The sequence below is a fragment of the Malaclemys terrapin genome, chromosome 7, assembly GCF_027887155.1.
Source record: "Malaclemys terrapin pileata isolate rMalTer1 chromosome 7, rMalTer1.hap1, whole genome shotgun sequence".
Taxonomy (NCBI): domain Eukaryota; kingdom Metazoa; phylum Chordata; order Testudines; family Emydidae; genus Malaclemys; species Malaclemys terrapin.
In genome coordinates, this window is record NC_071511.1 from 111,071,093 (window position 1) to 111,093,034 (window position 21,942).

The window sequence follows — 21,942 nt, forward strand, 5'->3', positions numbered from 1 at the left end:
TTCATATAACTGGTATACTGGTTGGTAACATGACAAGATGGGGATGAAGAGAAGGATAAATCTATTGTATTTTACAATAACAATAAAGCGTTTCCAAATCTTGATGTGAACATCAGAAGTGGAGGAAGACAAAGAGCACGCTAAAAGTCAGATGATAGAAAACAGATTCTCAATAAGATTATTATTTTGGCTTTGGAAAGCGAAGACGGCAGGTGGCAAGGTAATCAGGCTAGGGATTAAGTACATGACTTGCAACCAGCTACTTATTTTCTGTAGAGGTTCAGAAATAACCACGCGTAATTGCAACATTCAGGGGATGATGACTGTTTTAAAATTACTTTTGGTGTGTTAAGAAGTTCAAATGCAATTTTCCCACCTTCCTTCCATCTAAATTACTAGAAATCCAATCTCACAGGTACTTCTCACTCACTGGATGATAAATATTGAAGAATCCTTTGCAGGTAGGAAGTCTATAGTTCTCATCAATCTTCTCCACTCCTCGTACAGAAAGGAACACACCAATTGGAGAACCCAGGGCAAAGAAATTCTCTGGTTCGAAGTCTAGCACGCTGTAAGCCACAGAAACCTAGCAGCACAAAGTAATCAAATAAAATAAATGCCACCTCAAATGTCAGGCAATTCACTTTAAGCCTAACTAAAAAGGGAAGATGGTGACTGACTCAGCAAACACCCAATAACCCGCTAGTTTACACTACAGGGTGGCAGATATTTGCTGGGATATTCTGCCCATATGGCTTACATGGAGAAGCCTTACAAAGACATCTTAAAAAACACACAGGAAAGTACATGAGGATAAGTCAAACTAACAGGAAACATTTCAATGTATATTTTTTAAATAAAACTTTAGATTAAGAACAGATCATTCAAATTTCAGGTCTACAATGATGCAGAACAAAGGTAATGTGTAAGCATCCAAAGAAAACCCAAATGACCATTCAACACCCTGGCTGTCCATGGTGCTGTGATTTAACGTAGGAGACCTTGATTTGGGAATGAAGCCAGCCCTAGCCACTCTGAAGGGGTGAAATTATTTGTGGTGGCCACATTACTGAAAGCAAAGCCTAATGCTAACTTTAACAAGCCCTCCCGCACTTATAAGGAAAAACAAGCAATACCCAAGTTCTTTTGCATGACTAGAATGAAATGGAATGTTTTTAATTTTTTTGTTTTGTTTTAGTATATAGCACTATTCTCAAACAAGATGTTTTAATTAACAATCTTACCTGGCCCGTACCAACTTCAAAATACTCATAGTCAATGTTCACAGAAGAAACGAAGGCACCAACAGGAAGTTTTCTCTTCGACCGCTCATGCAGGCTATCAGATTCTGAAGTGGCCACAGAAGTAACTGCTTCTTTTGCTTTCTGTGCAGCTTCCTGAGTTTGCACTGCTTTTATTTCTGCTAATGCTTTTTTCTTTTCCTATTGAAACAAAGTTATCAAAACCAGAAAAAGTTTATTGCTTTGGCAACTTTTCTCAGTCCCTATCTTGGGCTTTCAGATGTACCTTATGCATTTACAATTGGTCTGTTTCAGACGTCAGAAGCACACACACATCCCACCCCACACACCCTTGTTTGTTTGTTTTTTGCCTCTTTCTACCAACCTTCCTTATGGAGCACTGTGGGAACCTGCACAGAGGATTCTAGGGCACAACTAGCATGAACACTTGCAGGTAGCCAAATAAAGTACCACAGCTTGAAAACTCAGAATATGCGCCATATTACCCAATGAAGCAAACACCACATTCTTTGATTCTTCTAGTTGATGGTAACTGGTTGCCAAGTCACTGAACGTGTTAACATTTATTTTAAGTTTTTGTTAAGAATAGTGCCAGAAAACAGATGAAAGCATTCCTCCATCCATCAATCTTCAAAACAAGTATTGTTTATAGCATGAAATCCGTTCAATATTTGAATGAGGCAGTTTTGTTCATTCTCATTTACAAAAAGCACAGAAAGCGATTACTATGACAATACCAGCTTATAGTAGGAGTAATAGAAAACCTGAGAGTCTAAGTTATAAAATGATTAAACTGCAGACCACCTCATTCTGAATTAAGTGCTGTAAGAACTGATACTAATACTGAGCTACCTAGAATTAGTTGTTGGTGGCAATCTAGAATATTGTACTATAAATGGATTTTCACACTGATGATCAAGAGCTGTTCTCAAGAGTTGAAAAAAATCAACCATTTAAAGAAGGAAGTCATTTGGCATTGCTATTGAAAAGAAACACATTTTTCACAAGCACCAATTAAAACACAATCAGTAAATGAGGTTATATTTAGAACCAAGTATAAAAAAATTGAATGGCAAACAAGCAAAAAAGATACAAGCATTAATCAGGGGAGGGACTAGGGTAGAGAGAGAAACTTTCACCTCTAAGTCATACATTCAAATCTAGCTTTGACCAAGAATGACCACAAGACACTATCTGACTGCTGTTCTGTGGCCTACATTAATTTGGTGGTTCAGTCCAGCTCCCAGTCAACAGAGCAAAATCCACCACCACAACTGGCAACAAGTTTGGCAATTTGAGCAAGGATAAAATTGACAAAAGATGAAATATCCTTTCACCCTCCAAGTTAGGTATGAGGCATACTGCAGAGATGCCATGAAGAAGTTATGCACTGCAGCTACCTGTACTGTGCTTCACTCTCTCTTTTTTCCATACACTATTACATTTTATCATTGTAGAATCAAGTTAGGAAAGGATTTTCTCTATAAAATTCAGTTTTGCTTTATATTCAAAATGCCAAACCACATTATCCTGGTATAAACTCTACAGAAACATGTCATTTGTGCAGTGTGGAGATCTACAAATATAATAAAATAGATTTTTATTGCTAATACACAGAAATCAGTTTTTAAAAAATTCGATCACATTAACTCTTTCCCTTGTTAAAAATTATCACATTCCCAAGATGCTACAGATAAGACCTATAAATCTGGTATAATTAAAAAAAGATTATTTGGCATTTACTGGAAATTCTGCAGTGATTTCTTGCATTATTCTTTTGCTCATTGTTATTGAAGTTAGTGGGGGGAGGAGGGAAGGAAGGAAAAAAAATCAAAGATTCTGACAGACCCCACCTACAAGGAAAAAGCAAGAACTTGTTTTTCCCCAAAGGCTTTTAACTCATTGATCTATAGATTAGATCTTTACTTGGACAAATGAACTATAATTGTGTCTAATTTACTGAATATAAACAGGCAAAACAGTATTTAAAAATTAAGTTAGTCAGTTTCATTTCTGATAGGAGGGTGCAATATTTAAAGTCTCTCCCAACATTTAGGGCTTATCTTCCCAAAAAGGAGTTTCTTGTAGGATTCTATCCTGTCAAACCTCCTGCTTAGCAGCCACACATGTACAGTAGGAGAGATTGAGATGTTTTGAGCAGTAATATCAGCAGTATGCTGTTGAAATTTTTATTTCTACTTATCAAACTTATTTTTTGAGTCTCCTTGTTTTCTAGTTCCTGAATGAATTAGGATCCTGCATGAAAGCTAGCTGGCTTAGGATCAAACCACACAACACAGGTGATGATAGCGGACAGAGGGAAACACTTTGAAGAGTTGACAGAGGCTGCAGCTACTCCTTCATTTGAGGGGCACACCACACAGCCTGAATGGTTCACTATCTCAGGATCTTAGAGCCTTCACAGATTCTGGATTTTCAGATGATGGTGGCAGGCTTTGTACTTTTTAACCATTGTCAGTTGGTTACTACTAGAACTGTTAGAAATTTTGAGTTTAACAACATTTATAAATAATTCAGTTTCAGATGGAAAACTTGAAAATGTTTTTGTTGATGTTTTTTGAACAGTTTTACAGTTGGTTAAACTTTTTCAGATTGAATAGCTCAGCAAAATTTTGAAAAAGTTGAAATTGAAAAAACATTGCAGATTTCAAAAAATTCTCGTGCAATTCAAAGAGCTGATTGTCTACAATGCTCTATATGCTTACAAGACTGGGGTATCTGAGTCCACTTCTCTCCCCATGCCCACCCCACAGCATCTATAATCATCTCAAATCGTCTTGCTCCCTGTCAGAGTTGAATTCTTGGGAAGAGCACATTACTCTTGTTTAGTGTTTATAGCCAAAGGTTTGGCAACCTTTAGAGCACTAAATTACTATACAACAGCCAGGCACATGTACAAAAGTCAGTAATACTAAAGGCCAAATCATATCACCATATTAAAAATAGCTCCTGTTACCCTAGCCAGTGAATCCCCTACCAGATGAACAGCCTTCACCTGCTGGTCACCTATCCCTTGCTAACTAAAAAGATTGGTATGCATCAATCAATGCATCAATTCAGTGTAAAAAAATCGAAAACATGTGGGGCAAGATTTTCTGAAGTATCTAAATGACTTAGGCACTTCTGAATATTTTCTGTGATGACTAACATATTTCATATACTTTTCTGACAGTATAAAATATACGATTGTCAAGCGATTAAAAAAATTAATCACAATTAATTATAGTGTTAAACAATAATAGAATACCATTTATTTAAATGTTTTTGGATGTTTTCTACATTTTCAAATATATTAATTTCAATTACAACACAGAATACAACATGCACAGTGCTCACTTTATATTTATTTTTTATTACAAATATTTGCACAAAACAAAATAAATAGTATTTTTCAATTCACCTAATACAGGTGCTGCAGTGCAATCTCTTGATCATGGAATTTGAACTTACAAATGTAGAATTATGTACGAAAAGTAACTGCATTCAAAAATAAAACAATGTAAAACTTTGGAACCTACAAGTCCACTCAGTCCTACTTCTTGTTCAGCCAAGTTTGTTTACATTTGCAGGAGATAATGCTGCCCATGTCTTGTTTACATCACCTGAAAATAAGAACAAGCGTTTGCATGGCACTGTAGCCGGCATTGAAAGATATTTATGTGCCAGATGTGCTAAAGCAGGGGTCCTCAATGTGGTGCCCGCGGGTGCCATGGCGCCCACCGGAGCATCTAAGTGCGCCCGCGTACTGACTGGCAGACAAGCATCCGCCGAAATGCCGCTGAGAAGCAGCATCGTCCAGAGGCGTTGTCGCTGAAATGCCGCTAATTTTCAGCAGCAATGCCTCTGGATGACGCTGCTTGTCAGCGGCATTTTGGCGGTGACACCTATTGACATTGCCGCTTGTCGGCGGCATCTCGGCGGATGCTCGTCCGCCGCCACGGTCCTCCGTGGCTAGTTGTCTGGCGCCTGCTGGATGAAAAAGGTTGGGGACCACTGTGCTAAAGATTCATAACCACCATTCCAGAGGACGTGTCCATGCTGATAATGGGTTTTGCTTGATAACGATCCATAGCAGTGCATACCAGCGCATGTTCATTTTCGTCATCTGAGTCAGATGTCACCAGCAGAAGGCTGATTTCCTTTTTTGGTGGTTGGGGTTCTGTAGTTTCCGCATTAGAATGGTGCTCTTTTAAGACTTTTGAAAGCATGCTCCACACCTCATCCCTCTCAGATTTTGGATGGCACTTCAGATTCTTCAGAAACCTTGGGTTGAGTGCTCTAGCTATCTTTAGAAATCTCACATTGGTACCTTCTTTGCATTTTGTCAAATCTGTAGTGAAAGTGTTCTTAGAATGAACAACATGTGCTGGGTCATCATTTAAGACTGCTATAACATGAAATATATAGCAGAATGCAGGTAAAACAGCGCAGGAGACGTACACTTCTCCCCCAAGCAGTTCTGTCACAAATTTAATTAACACTTATTTTTTTTTTTTTTTAAACTAGCATCAGCAGCATGGAAACATGTTCTGGAATGGTGGCCAAAGTATGAAAGGGCATATGAATGTTTAGCATTTCTGGCATGTAAGTACCTTGCAATGCTGGCTACAAAAGTGCCATAAGAACAGTTGTTCTTTCTTTCAGGTGACATTGTAAATAAGAAGCAGGTAACATTATCACCCATAAATGTAAACAAACTTGTTTGTCTAAGCAATTGGCTAAACAAGAAGTAGGACTGAGTGGACTTGTAGGCTCTAAAGTTTTACATTGTTTTGTTTTTGAGTGCAGTTATGTAACAAAGAAAAATCTAAATTTGTAAATTGCACTTTCATGATAAAGAAATTACACTACAGTACTTATATGAAGTGAACTGAAAAATACTATTTCTTTTGTCATTTTTACAGTGCAAATATCTGTAATAAAAAATAGTAATACAAAGTGAGCACTGTACACTTTGTATTCTGTGCTGTAATTGAAATCAATATATTTGAAAATGTAGAAAAACACCCAAAAATATTTAATAAATTTCAACAGGTATTCTATTGTTTAACAATGTGATTAAAATGGTGATTAATTGCAACTATTTTTTTAAAATCGCAATTATTTTTTTTAGTTAATCACATGAGTTAACTGTGATTAATTGACAGCCCTAAAAAAAATATAGTTTGGCTCTAACTTTGTCTAGCATAGTACCTTTGGAAAGAAAGGAATTTACTATACCTGCATGAAGTATGGATTTAAAAAAATTGTCATACCTACTGAGTTAAGCAGTTTTAAAGCAGAGACGGGTTTTATACTATGCAGTATTGCAGTGAAAGATTCATTAATATTGCCCACAATGTCCTTCACACAGCTTTTAGGTATTTAATAGTTGAAGCAGAAGACTGTTTTTAGTGACATGCTGCATAACCCTCCTATATGCAGAGAGCTTCTGACAACCTCTAATGAGGCAATTTTATGCACTTTATATAGAGAAGTATTGAAATCATTTGGGCCATTACATAACAGTAGAGAATGGTACGTAATAGTAGAAAAACAAATAATGTTAAATAATGCCAATATAAATGCATTATAAAACCATGCGCATTTACCTGTTTGGCTGCTCTGTCTTTTACAAAGTTGGCAATTTTCTTTCTTGGTCCAAGAGGGATACCCATTTCCTTCAGGTCATCAACTGTACACATCAGCTGGAAAAAGATATATATATGCACTTCTTACTTCTTAGTGATTTACAGAAAATATGACTTAAAAATTAGTTAAGTAAACTCAAATAGTGCAGATTAAGATTTACACAGAATTTAATAAAGATCAAAGAGAGTGTAGGACAACAACAAACATACATAACAGGAGACCAACCTACTTAACTGGAAGTGTTATGGATTCACATAATATTTAATTTTAAGTATACAATACATACAATTAAAGTTTCAATTTAAAAAAGAGCTATTTTGACTAATCTCTAAAGCAAAAAAGATTGTCTGGCTCCCAATGTCAACTTAAACTGTTAACTGTACCAGAGATTCCATATCAATTCTCTCCTTTTCAAATGTGTCGATATATTCTGAGACACTGAGCATTTCCAGAGCCTTCTGTAAGGTTGGCACTTCATCCTCTACATCAGGATCACAGGGCTCCTCACCAGAAGGAGTTATCATGGGCGCCAAGGAGTTGGTATTCTCTATCACCTTGAGAGAAGATTAAAGCAGCACAATGAGATTGACAGATAGAGTGAGGAGTTAACAGCAAGCTTCAATGAACAAATATATGCTAAACCATATTTTTAAAATATCGGTAACATCTGAGCATTGTTAATCATCCTAGCCTAAGGGCTTTAAAAAAACATCAAATATCAACATCAAATTTTCAACCAATAAGAATGGACTGACGCTAAATTAAAATATTTAAAGGGAGACTAAAAGTGACAATGGGGTTCCTGGAGTTTTGAATCTCCATGGTTTACACATCAACTGCCTTTAAGGTTAAAAAAAAAAAAAAAAAAAAAAATCTACCTGCCCTCACTCCGAGACCTGAGAACTAAAGTAAACTGACTCCTCCTCATGTATATCCATCATTACTCACAAAGTTCTTCAAGCCAGTATTTTTTTACCTCTCTTTTGCAGACAGCTTTACCTCACTTTCCCTACTTGCTCAATGCCATATAATCTGTAACAGAGCCAATGTTTAGAACTTAAGAGTTTCTGGGTCCCGGCCCAATGCTTACATCCACTAGACAGAACCTCCACAGACCTTTAAGTTTATATGGTACAAGAAATCTCAAATATAGAGACTACAGAAACACAAACTGACTATTCTTAGATTGCATTTTTCCTAGTCAATTAAAATTTACTATCACATCAGGTACTGTGTTAAACTGATAAAAGTTCTGACAGCTTGAGAAACATCTCCAAAAAAATATCAGAGTGAATTCATCTCAAAATTCAGGTATGCAAGTAATACCTGCTTGTCACGAACAACCACATCATTCACAAGCCCATTAGCAGCAGTGGGAGGTCCAGATTTTCCTGATGAAGTAAAGTCTTTCTGGTTGGACAATATGTCAAATAAAATTAAGGCACCTGGAAATATAAATTGTTTTGAGTAAATATTCCAGTTTTCTTGATCCAAAAACTTAACAAATAGGACTTCTTGGGGATAGCAGTGGCTGGAGGTAGGGCGCAAGAAAGTTCACTTACATAATTTTACAGAAAAATTAAAAAACAAAAAGAAACAATGTTTAGATAGTACACTTATGTGAGAATTCCTAGCATATAGGAATTGCTTAAAGCTGGTTCACATGAACAGCAATTACAATAGCCAACATCGCCTTTACTCATTACCTCAGGTTATGGACTCTTCCTAGAGGCAGCACTGGAGGAACAGAGCCCAAACAACACAGCCAGGAATTCATAGCTTCATAATACCCATAAGGCACGCATAGTAGGATAGTATTATCCCCATTTTACAACTGGGGAAAGCAGGCACAGAAGATAAGTGACAAACCCATTGTCACAGGTCAAATTGATTTTTTAATACTAGACTAGACTAGAATGCAAGTCTTTTGACTCCCATCTCTATGCTCTAACCTCTAGATCATAATGCCTCTTAAGAATTGAGTATTATAACCTGACTATATTGACATTTTGCATGAGTAGCCAACAACACTCCAGAAAACCATTATGGTCTATCAGGCCAGCTTTCCCCATGCTTAAACGTAGTTTGCATTTTTCTCTATCTAGCAATGCTATTTTGTCCCAGAAAGTAAACAGATATGTTAGTAGATTACCTAAACTGTGCCCAGCAACAGAGACTCCTCCTTTAAAGTCTGGGTTGCGACTCATGAAAAGTGCATGTAGGCGGTTCATTTCCAGGCCTACTTTATCCACAATGGTCTGACAGTAGGTTGGGCTGTTGTAAAACAGTATATCAAGCAAGGTCTCATTGGTGAAGTGGCGCAGACGTCCAATGCTTGGCAAAGTGATTTTTTTAATATTCCTGGTGGTGCAAAAATTTTAGCTGTAGAATGATTATGTTAAAAGTCTTTATAAGAGCTTTGCAATTCCATTTTTCCATAGTTTTGAAGGTTTAACCATCTGGCAATCAATTCAGAGTACCCTAACCATAGCAGTCATGTTCTCCTCAAACCAAAATAAAACTTTCTGGTCTCATCTCAAACTCATACATTAGTGCTAATACCTTCTCTTTAAATTGTTAGTGTATTTATTTCTATGTTAAGGAATTTATATGTCTCTCAACCTTTTATGTCATGTTTATGTTTAAGGGAAAACCTGTGATATTACTTCATTATAATTTTGTCCTGTTGCCAAGGGTGTGGGGATGGGGAGAAACGACTGTGTATAAAAATAGGAGGTGAAATGAAGTACAGCCTCCTGACAGCCTGCACCAGAAAGGAAAGAGAGAGAGAGAATACAGCAAACAGGGAGGGAAGAGACAATAAGAATCGGACTACAAAGAGGGAGGTTACAAATGAAGGACAAGCAGTGACAAGAGGAGAGGTTAATATTTGAAAAGACAATACATATTAACCCTCTTTACTGCACTCAGCTGTAGAAATGATGAGTGAAATACCCATCAGGGAAATGGTTACCATATTTATTCATTATCTTCCTTCCTATTCATGATCACATAACATCTCTAACGACAACTAACACAATTGCTTATGTGGAAAAGAAACGTCAGGAAAATATTTAAGCTATTATCTTTTAATGAAGTCTAGCAGCTGGAAATAAGGGAAGTCAGCACTATGTGATCATCCAGCTTGTTCTATCACTCACTGTTTAGAAACTTCTCAACTAAAACATTACAGAAGAATCATTCTATTGTTATCAGACCATGTTTATCTACCTTGCCTTTATGATATGTAGTAATTTCTCATTCATTTTCCTTAACTCTATAAAGTACTGTATTATGCAATTTGTATGACAGACGCTGTGCATAGTGGTACCATACTGTATACAGACCTGTCTACACCTGTCGCATCCCCATGTAGAGAGCTATGCCAGTGAACCGGTAGGAATTCAACTCTGCTCACTTTAAGTTCCTCTAAAGACTTCTTAAAATGAGTCTGCAACAGTTTCAGAGACACGGTCCTAAAATCATCAACTTGGGAGGTGGTGGTGGGAGGGAAGTAACGGAAATCAGATATTAATGTTAATCAAACAAAGGCCTAACACAACAGGATTTCAAATATGTTTCTCAGCTATACTGAACATTTTTAAAGTCCTCTTTCCCCATTTAATGTTGGGGTTTTTTTTTTGTTTTTTTTTTTTAAGAAGTTACAACATTTCACAAAAACTACTTATGTAGGTATAAGAAAACTGTCAGGAAATAGTTAAATATCTAGTTCAAAGTTGTATTTGGTGTATCCCCAAATAAAACCATATTTAGTTCCATGATCAAATATATTTTTGTGGGTTTTTTTTGTTTTGATTAGAATAAATACGGAATATAAATTTATTAGGCAAAAGTCTTACCCTAAATGTTTAAGTTGTTTCAATCATTATACATGAACTTATAAAAATATGAGTTTAGTGTTGAGGGACTCATAGCAATAGCTAAAATTATCAATGACCGTTTTGAGGAAAAACCAATACTATTTTCCGTTTTTGGCTTCTTTCTCAAAATAAGGAAATATTTGCAGTTCTTAAAATTAACACATTGTTCAAATAACATTTCAAAAGCAATATAAAAACTGTCTAAACCACATTAAAGAATTCAATTAATGAAGAGAACTATAACCCAAGTTTAAATACTTAAGAATAAATCTATGATTAAAGACTTACCACATTCAACAATGCTTCTAAACCGTAAATCACACACAGGACCTATGCCATGAACCATGAACACTAAATGGTCTATTTGAGACATCTCCCCTATAAAAAGCAAAAGAACAAATAATATTAGTATCTGATTATGCTCACAGTGAGGCAGTTTAGTCATGTAGTTTCATATAACAAGTATTTAGGGGTTTAGGACAGGACAGTAATAATGTGGCCCAGGATACAATTTCACCTACAAATTTTCTTTTATAATTAAGAAAACCCATTTCTTGCCACCACTTCAATTTTACTTAACTTTTCCTGTCTTTATTATTTACAATGCCAGTGTCATTCCACATGCAAGAAAGTGTGGAATTATACAGTTATATATATATATTTATGCATGCCTCAGAACCTGCCCATCTATGGAAGTACAGTGCAAGTTCAAAGTACACAACACTTAAAAGCAATTCAAGTACCTGAGACTGATGACCATGTTGGGTCTTTCGTTCAAATGTGAAGGAAAAGTTGTAGTTCCAGCCAAAGCAGTATAAGATTTATACAATTAGCATAATACTACCATCAGTCAGATTATACTCTCACACGGTCTACATCTATTAGCAGAAAACTAAGTACTGTTAATTTTCAAAACTTTTCAGAATTATGGGATGGAGTAGCCTAAAAATCCCAGAGGCAGATTTAGGAAGCCAATTTAACTGTGAAAATGGAAGATTTATTTGTAGGCAAGGAGCAACTGACTGACCCTTACAAAAGCAAACAATGTTCTCCAATAATATGCAATGATGGTTGCACTGGTAACACTTGCTTTCCTCTTGGTTGTAAGAATGGCACTCTCCTGGAAACACTGCCTGTCTGACAAATATATTGGGGCAGAGCGCGATTGTTTTGCAAAGCTTTGATCAATCTGATTTATAAACCACAGGCAAAAAAAGAGGGATTCAGGAGGACTCTCCCACTGCAGTCCACATGTGCCCTGTCACATACCATCCGGAATTTCATCATGATCATCGTCAATGCCACGCTTTACAACCCTTGGCCTTGTCTGACCATCTTGTGTGGTCCCCCATTCATCTGGTACTGCAGAAGGTTGGAACTGAACTATAACCTGAAAAGAAATATATCGTCTAACTTTAAACAAGGAAAACTCATTTTCTAGTCTGTATACCTGAAAATTCTGGCCTTGGAATGTATGAAGGTACTGTATGTTTTAATATACTTCTCATTCACTAAATGTATCTCTTGTGACTGACTCCAATACATTTTCTGCTTTTCGCTATTATTCCTATGCTTTATTGGGTGAGTGGCTAGCCGACTAAAACTAAACTAAAACAAGACTTAAGTAATTCTTGCTGGTTTGGGGGAAGTAACTAGACAAAATAACCTTTACCAAGTTGTCTTCCATAACTGGGGGAAGTTGGCCTGCTGATTGGTTCAGGTTTGCAGTGCCCAAGAGTACCTTTCATACTTTGTCATGCCCACACTTGATTAGCATGTTAGATATTTTTCTGTCTGGAGACAGACCTTACAAAAAATCAGTCTCAAAGTGACAACATTATGATACACTTTTTCACATGGGGCAATATCTTAAGTCAATTCAGAAACCTGAGCTACTACAGAATTCAGCCATCTGCCTACTTACCTGAATTTTCAGCTAGAAGCATGTTACACCTGCATTCCACAATCTACATTGGTTTGGTGCAATTTAAGGTACAGGTTTTAAACTAAACAGCCCGTAATGGTTTGAGTGCTGCCTACCTGAAGGATTTACTAGCTGAAACGTCATAGCTTGTGTTATGTGCAGTGTTGTAGCCGTGTTGGTCCCAGGATATTAGAGAGACAAGGTGGGTGAGATAATATCTTTTATTGGACCAACTTCTGCTGGTGAGAGAGACAAGCTTTCAAGTTCACACAGAGCTCTTCTTCTAGCCTGTGTTATGCAGGAGTTCAAAGTACATGACGAGAGTGGTCCCTTCTGGCCTTAAAATCTATTGCATATCTCCTCACAGGATACCAAAATAGCCAAGGTCAGCTGAGCTGACAATCCCTCATTTAACCACTTGGGAGCTGCTGGCAGGTATTCACATCAAAAGGCCTTTGACTTTAAAAGTTGTCCCACCTCCCCAGTGGCCTAAGAACACCCAAATGTATTAACTTTGTGGTTACATTGCAAAATCTCTCAGGTTTTAGAAGAGAGGATGATTTTTATTATTTCTGATAGTTTGTTGGGGTAAGGAGAGTTTATCAACATTATTTTTAATGTACACATACCCACGGCAATGAATAAGTATATTTTTAAAACTCCACATGCTAAATTTGCATTCAACTTATGCTTTACATAAAAGCACTCAATTCCATGCTACACCGCAAAGACCTAACAATCAGATAGTTAGCATTACCTTAGGATTATGCATAACGATTGTTTCCCCATTTGGAAATTCAAGTCGCCGGTGCCACTGATTCGTAGTGACAGCTTTTTTATATTCTGCCTGCAACAATAGACAAGTTATGTAAAACCAGTATGTCTGTTTAGACTAACTACATGTAACATGCCAAGCCAAAAGTTAGGGCTTGCCTACATGATGCACTAGGGCACTCCAGCTGGGGTGTATATTCTCATGTGCACCAGTGTGTCACACATGACCTGGATGTGTGAACCCTGCTGGCACGCACTAAAAGTTCCCTATTGCACGGTGATGTAATCCTGTTTCAAACAGCACTATGTCAATGTGCACTAGGAAACTTTTAGTGCAGGACATGCTGGTGCATCCCCAGAATTTACAACCCAGTTGGTGTGCACTAATGCAGTATTTCTCAATGACTGGTCTGTGGACTGGCACCCGTGCCCGAGATCTCCCTGACACAGTTTAGGAAAGCAGAAAGCTAGTCTCTGGTATCAAAAAGGTTGAGAAACACTGCACTAATGCACCAGGTTGACAAGCTTTTAGAATATTCTAGGACACTATTCGCATAATTTTATTTACAGTAGGGAAAATGATAGGGATATACAGCACTATAATGTGACTCAAGTTATAATCTAGCAACTGCATAAATATAAATATATGAAGATATACCTATCTCATAGAACTGGAAGGGACCCTGAAAGGTCATTGAGTCCAGCCCCTGCCTTCACTAGCAGGACCAAATACTGATTTTGCCCCAGATCCCTAAGTGGCCCCCTCAAGGATTGAACTCACAACCCTAGGTTTAGCAGGTCAATGCTCAAACCACTGTTCTATCCCTCCCCTGAATATATTTTAGGCCAAAAGCACTAAGGGACAAAAGTGAGTCTTAAAGCATCTTACAAAGCCCCACTTTGTGCATTAGACAATACTAATTTAGCCCCTTTCTGTAATACAATTTCAACCAGGAATGTAAAAGCTTTCCTAGAAGAGAGATAATAGCTCAGAATTGTTAGGTTAAGTTCTTAGTTATGTTTACTTAAAAGTAATACTGACCTCTAGCTTCTCACTGAAATCCTCAGTATAAGGAATAAACCTGCTATCTTTGTCTCCCTTATAAAACCACGTACATCGTCTGACTTCAGATGGCTCTTCTTCCCAATATACAGCTTTTCTTAGTCTGTCATACAAGTAAACATCATAGCGCCCCCCATCAGTGCTCAAAACCACGCTCTCAGGATCAGGTTGAACTAGAATACAAAATTCATGCTTTGTCACAATAATAATGTGTGCTTTCCTCTTTGAAAGTTGTGAAAGTGATTAGCATTCTGACTGACATTAACCAATTAAAACAGTAATCTACGCTGTTTTGAACTCTGTTCAAAACCCCTGCTTTTATTGCTTTCCTCATAATTTATGTATTTCTCCACACTTTTAGATAAAGGAGTGAAAACATTTTCAGGAGTGACAGCTTGGAGGTACTTATTTTTTCTGTTGAACAAAGGATGTTAATGAAACACTAGTGGGGAAAGACCTGTTTGGACATACAGTGGTGTGCCACTTTCTCCAGTTGCTCCACTTCATTCCATTATGAAATTCAGTAGGCTGAGAGCAGAGTAAAATATGCCATTATCCTGATCTATGAAGTAAAGTGCCTCAAAGATAAGGATTCTACTCAGTTTCAGATGCGTGCTAGTACACTGAAATGAGTGGAGTCTGTGGAAAAGCACAGCACCACAGGATGGACAGAACAGAAAAATGAAAACAGACCACAAAAGGAAGGAGGGCAAACAGGAGGAGAAATCATATGAAAACTTGGAAGGCATTAGAACAACAGTGAACAGGCAAGTTCCTCAAACAACAGTCAAGTAGTTGCTAGAAATTCTCTACATATTGTACGCTGTATAACAATACTAATTCTGTATCCACCGCTCAGATTAAATTATCTTGCTTACTGTAGTGTGTAACACATTGAGCCCTGAAAGTTTACTCTCACTGCCTTGATTATGTGCAGCAGATCCCATTCGACTGAGTGATATTTTGCAGAATCACCAGGGCCGGGTCCAGGCACCAGCTCAGCAAGCAGGTGCTTGGGGTGGCCAAGAGGAAGGGGTGGCAAGTCGGGCTCTTCGGAGGCAATTCAGCAGCGGGTCCCTCTCAGAGGGAAGGACCTGCCGCTGAATTGCCGCCGAAGAAGAAAGCGGCTTTTTTTTTTTTTTTTCCCCGCCGCTTGGGGCCTCAAAAACCCTGGAGCCGGCCCTGAGAACCACCACCCCATTCCACCCTAATCTTCACCCAAACATACCTAGAATCAGCTAATCACTTCCATTTTTCATCAATAACTATCCTATAAAGTTGGGCCATCGGCCTGTAAAGGCTAAGATATCAAGATAAGTAAATCCATTTGAAGTCACACTCGTCTAGCATTGCTACTTTCTAATAAAAAGGTCTTTAGTGTGAGTGGAATGTTTTGCCATATTTCCCATTATAAATTTGTTTCTATCAGATCCTTGAAAATAAATTATAAACTTGACTGATTTCTTATCTCCAATTACTGGAAAAAATAAATTAGAGAGACATGGCTGTCAAGATGGATAGGGTTAATTGTTAGATCAACCATCTCTTTTCTGAAAGACCAATATGCGCTCTGCTCTATCATCTACAACAGGGTAGATAAAAATCAATGATTTAAAAATAAATAAATAAATAAAAATCAGAATTTTTTATTTAAATCGGATTTTTTTGATAAAATGCTTTTTGAGGAAAAACCTATTAAAATACATTATAGTTCAGAGATATCTTATCATGGAATAGGGATTATAAATTCTAATTCTATAGTATGAGACAATATATTAATGTAATGTTTAAGAAAGTTTTGTAAATATGTTCCAATATTATTGGATTCCAGGGGCATCTGTATAGATTATTTAGGTTAATCTTTCTATCTACCCAATTGGACTCACTGCTCAGTCTAGAAGATACCATCAGAGATGCTTAGTTTTGCAGTTCTCAAACTGTGGATTTGTGTCTCCAAAGATAACATGCTTGTTAACAGCAAAAATGTTTTTAAATAAATAAATAATGCATAGAGATGAGAAACAACAAATCTATGAATTTGTGTACACAGAGTCAATCCCGTACCTCTCTTTAAAAGTGCAAAGTTTCAAAAGGTTCAATGAATAGAAGGTTGTTGGGGGCGGAATAGATCTGGACAAGGAGAAGTCTGGAGATAAATGTGAGAAGGGAGGAACAGGCAGTAGAAACAAAAGAATATGCTGTTTGAGCAGCATATTTCAGAAGGCTTGAGGTCTTTCTGAGTGTAGCCTTCATTGATTTGAGATCTACCATACCATTCTCTCACTAGAAGGAAAAACCTATAATGGCAGCAGGCCGTAAAAAAGACCCAGTTTGGGAATGAGAACCATTCAAGAACTATATGTTTATTGATGATGTTTTAAAGAAAGTCACACCAATGAACTGATGGAAGTCACTTAAGCACTTGGATTCAAAGATTGTTAAAGTGATAATCTCACTTTCAACAGCAGAAGCTGCTTCTGCCAGTGTAGAAAGAATATTTTCTTCCTTTGGACTAATTCATTCCAAATTGAGAAATCGTTTGGGACCTGAAAAAGCAGGAAAGCTTGTTTTTCTCTTCCAGATTATGAACAAACAGGAAAATGAAGGTGAAGACGACTGACTGAGCTGCAGAAGCCAATATTTTAAGTTTCTCATGTTGACCTGGCTGACACAGTCGATTTCATTTTTGTGGGGTTTTTTTAATTTCATTTAACTATTTTAGTTAAAAACAATTTTAACAAAAACAAACCTGATTTTAAAAAAGCCTGAATGTTTAATTAAATTCAAAAATTCATATGCTTGTTTTGTTAAAATATTATGTGTTTGCTGTTGAAGAAAAAATCCAAAATACATAACGTTGTTGTTTTAGTTAAATAAAACAATTTAAATGTTTGCCTGGTGATGTTCTCCTCCTAATACAGCATGGCAAGAAATTCCTCCAAATATTAATGATTAACCTGTTGAATTGGAGATAGTTCACCTCCCAATGACTTCATAAATATCTGCTTCAATTACCATTCGTAAATAAAATAACCAAACAATCATTCATTTTCTGATATAGCTGTAAAACTGATCTGAAAAGTTTTCAAAATAAATCCCTTTAAAAATGTATAGTGTGTACCTTCTAAAAATGAAACCTACATCTATCTCTGAGTTCTGAAAAATATGTATTAAGGTTATAACAACCAACAAGAATGCACTTTTATGTAGAAATCCATGATTAAATCGAGTCTTCCTGACTAGTGATTTAAATGATTTACCGTATATACTCATTCATAAGCCGAATGTTTTTGGTAAAAAAGTGACGCATCAAAGAGTGGGGGGTCAGTTTATAAAAGGGACTACACCAAAATTTGATGATTTTAAACTCTATGGAATCATTGAGTTGAATATCCAATACATTGTTGTTTTGTTTACCTGGAGCGTCTGCAGGCACGGAGCCCCTCAGCTCCCTGTGGCCGCGGTCTGCCGCTCCCATTGGCTTGGAACGGCAAACCGCGGGCACAGGGAGCCGAGGGGCTCCGTGCCTGTGAACACTCCAGGTAAACAAAACGTCCCGACCCGGCGGCTTACCCTGACACACTGGGAGCCAAAGTTTTCCAACCCCTGAAATATAGGGTCAGTTTATGAAAGGGTCATACAGTTTTTGCTATTTTTATTTATATATCTTGGGGGGGAGTGGGGGTCGGCTTATAAACGAACGGGCTAATGAACGAGTATATATGGTAAATCAAATCCACCCTGATCTTCAACCCAAAAAGATTGATGTTTTGCCCACCCACAAGAATGAAGATGTAAGGCAGCGCTAAGAAAAAATATAGTGCATACAATCACAGAGAAATGCAGCACAGCAAGTTTGTTATCGTGGGATGGTTACATATGTATTAGACCCGAAGGCCTCAATAGTAATGATGCCAAGTAGCAAACGTCCAACCTAGTAAACTTCTGGATTAGTAGAAAAGATTGGTTCAAGTTTATCCTCTCAATATAAGCCAACACCCAACATTCTCACAGCATTCCTTCTTCATCCTTATAAATGAGCCACAGAACTCTTGCATTTATCTTCACATTCAATGGCAAGGAGCCACAATATAAGAATAAGATGTAAAGAAAGTTTCACTGCTTACCAGAGTTATAAACTTCTTCTAGTGTTACAGAATCTAGAATGCTGAATGGCATCCATATTTGCTTGTATTCCACCTCCTTGCAGTAAAACCAGTGAGGCTGAACTGGTTCATATTGGTTCTGTAGCAAAACAGGTGGTGCCTGCACCAGTGGACCTGCAGGTCTGGAAGTTTGCAGTGGTTGTGATGGTGATGGTAGTGCCGGCTGTGAATGAGGAAACTGAAAATACAGTAGTTTTATTACAGATGATTCAAGTATCTCAGTCTCAAATTATGTTTATTGAGTATATTTTATATTTCATTTAGGAGGTTTTTCTCACTTGTCATTCTCACATGCTCCCCTCTTTCCAAAATATTAACTTTTTGGCATACACCTTTTATATACAGGCTCTCTACCTGATGGCGTTTTAAAAATCTATATTATTTCAAGTTAAAGATCTGACTTTTTCCGTTCTCAGAAAAGATGGACAAGTAAAAATAGCAAAAACTGTATGATCCTTTTTCTCAGAAAAAGTAATCAACTAAAACTGCTGAAGTTTCAAACTTGTGATGGGCTAAGTGCTTTCCTTCATTTGAAAAAGTTGTTTTAAAATAAATGTTTGACGTTTGAAGATTCAGGCTCAGCATGTTTATCTTAAGTTTCTTTCCTATGGGCACCATATAAATATCTATACTCTGTTAGCTGCTCACTTAGACATGGATACACCAATGCAAGCGTTCACAGCTAACTTCAGTGAGTGGCTTGTACTTGTTGAGTTCAAAGAACACACAATCTGTGGCCCCAATCCTGCAAATGAATCTGGACAAGTGGATCCTTACCCCAGTGACTCAGGAAATTTAAGTCCTGATTCTGAGAAGCACTATGGTTCTAAACTCAGTTTAGACTTCATAGGAGTTGTGGATTCTGAAGACCTCGGAGGATCAGGCCCAAACTGCAAAAAAGGAGTTTTTCCCATTGCCATCAAGGGGACCAAAGATTTCAGCCTCATGTTAATGTGAGAAGAGGTGGCAAGATGAAGCACCCAAAAAGTCAAAATATTTCAAATTCCAAAAGTTACGGTTGTTCAGGCATCATTAGCTTGGCAATGTTACATATACCTTTCTATTCCTCTTTCCCTAGTGAGCAGAGGCAGGAAAATTTATGTAAGAAGATATGTTTAACCTAACATCATCCCTTTAAAACTGAAATCATTCTGACTACCACCAGCTTGTCTTCCAAAACCAAAGTATTTAAAAAAAAAAAGCTATCTTGAGAATCACAAGAGCTAGAAACTAATCTTTTCACCATATGAAACCCAGGCATTCAGGATTTTATCTGTTACATAGTCTAGTTGCTAAAATCATGTGGCTTTGAAGATGTCACTTAGTAGATCAGTAAACTTTCCCAAAGCACTGGTCCTAGATCAGTGAAGACATTTTGATATCAGAGGGCAAAAGGACTCAAGATTCTCTTACTCTGTTAAGGGGTAACATGAAGCAGAAATAAAACAGAGAAAATTAAGACTATGGTTAAGGAAAAATATAATTAAAATAGAACAATCTGAAATAATTCTATATTAACACCAAGAAATCAAAGATTATTTGCATACCGGTGACAATGATCCTGGAGGGGTCTGATACATGTGGATAGGTGGTACAGAGGGTGGTGGCTGCACAAGCTGGCTTGGTGTCTGACTCTGCTGCTGCAGCTGCGGTGGAGTTATGTAAGGATTAGCTCTACTGCTTAAGGTGGTATGGCGATATGGGTTATATCCTTGCTGCGACGTTCCATGGGGAGGAGTAGAAAAGTTTGCAAGTGGGGGACAACTCTCTGGAGGAGTCTGATAAGCACTGATTCCCACCAGGGAAGTAGGTGGTGCACTATAAGATGATTGTGACTTCGGAACACTTGCTGCAAAAGCATTCTGCCCCTCTTGTGATCCAGGCAAGAATGGGAGAGAAGTTAGAGCCTTGGAGAAGGCTGATGGCCCAACAGGTGGTGTCACTGTTGTTAAGGGTGGCTGCCCTATGCTTCCAAATGGATCACTGGTACTAGGTACCTGGGAGAAATAGCTAAAAGTCTGTGGTGGATTAGGAGTAGCAGAAGTCTGACCCAAGAAGCTGTCTTCTTCTCCAACATCTGTGGAATCATCTGCAATGAAACATACAGCAGTGGTTAATGGAGCTATTCTAAGGAATTCTATCATTTGCTCTATAGTCAGACACTGTGCTATAATAGTATAAACTATTTCCAATATTTTGCTTATCTTAAGTGTTTTGGCATAATTTAAGCACCACATTCATGAAGGTAGTAAGTCTCCAAAAACATTTGATTAATTTTATAGTCTATCTTAGAAACACACAGACAAAGCAGTCTGAGTTAATTAAAAATCCTAGATTGTTAGCCTTAGATTCGAATTCCTCTTATTTACAACGTGCTTATCATACCAACCCAGGTGTACTTGCACAATACAAAAAAAATTATTCAAGTAGTAAAGAAGTGACATTATAAGAACTTCACTCCCTTTTATTTTCTTCACCTGCAAAAAGAGGATCATTTGAACTCATTCCACTCCTAAGAAAAAGCCAGTATAAACAGATGTGCATGGAAGGATGACTTACTCCAATTCTATCGTATTCCAAGGGAAAGCAAGTTCCAAAGTACATGAACATTCTGGAGCAGCTTGGCAAAAGCTTCCCCTTCCCACAAGTCAACAACGTAACTTTGAGACAAGTTTCTAAACAATTAGTGACATGGTTGGCTCTAAATATGTTTAGTGTCCACACCACAACATGGTTTATACTCGATTAAGGGAAGTTGCTGCTAACTGCATGACACCCCTACCAATGTCCAATTGTTTTCCTGCAGCCAGGTCATAACATTTATTTTATTACATTAGACAAAGTTGCTTAACAGAGCTTGTATAACTGATTGGCTAGTCCTCCATCCTCCCAGCTTTCAACATAATGTTGATGGTGTTGCTTGGCCTCTGTGCACACAATCCATACTTTCCCATAAGCACAGATGCAAACTTGATTAAGTAGCTAAGGGCTAGTCTACACAACCCGCCCGGATCGGCCGGTAGAAATCGATCTCTCGGGGATCGATTTATCGTCTCATCTAGACGGATAAATCGATCCCCGAATCGATGCGCTTACTCCCACCTTGTCAGGAGGAGTAAGCGCCGTCGATGGGGGAGCCGCGGCGGTCGAGTTGCCGCCGTCCTCACAGCGGAGTAAGTCGAATAAGATATGCTATTCACGTAGCTGAATTTGTGTATCT

At 37.6% G+C, this 21,942-nt stretch overlaps 1 protein-coding gene across 1 annotated transcript in view; it reads right to left on the reverse strand.

Moving 5' to 3' along the window:
* Positions 1 to 21,942, reverse strand: part of SEC23IP (SEC23 interacting protein) — a 43,397-nt gene that overhangs the window by 13,840 nt on the left and 7,615 nt on the right. Inside the window, 13 exon segments of the mRNA XM_054035807.1 lie at positions 431 to 586; positions 1,245 to 1,442; positions 6,875 to 6,970; positions 7,298 to 7,468; positions 8,241 to 8,359; positions 9,067 to 9,275; positions 10,262 to 10,403; positions 11,084 to 11,173; positions 12,065 to 12,185; positions 13,477 to 13,566; positions 14,536 to 14,729; positions 18,684 to 18,900; positions 20,270 to 20,811. Of these exon segments, the coding sequence (XP_053891782.1) occupies positions 431 to 586; positions 1,245 to 1,442; positions 6,875 to 6,970; positions 7,298 to 7,468; positions 8,241 to 8,359; positions 9,067 to 9,275; positions 10,262 to 10,403; positions 11,084 to 11,173; positions 12,065 to 12,185; positions 13,477 to 13,566; positions 14,536 to 14,729; positions 18,684 to 18,900; positions 20,270 to 20,811 (2,345 nt within the window).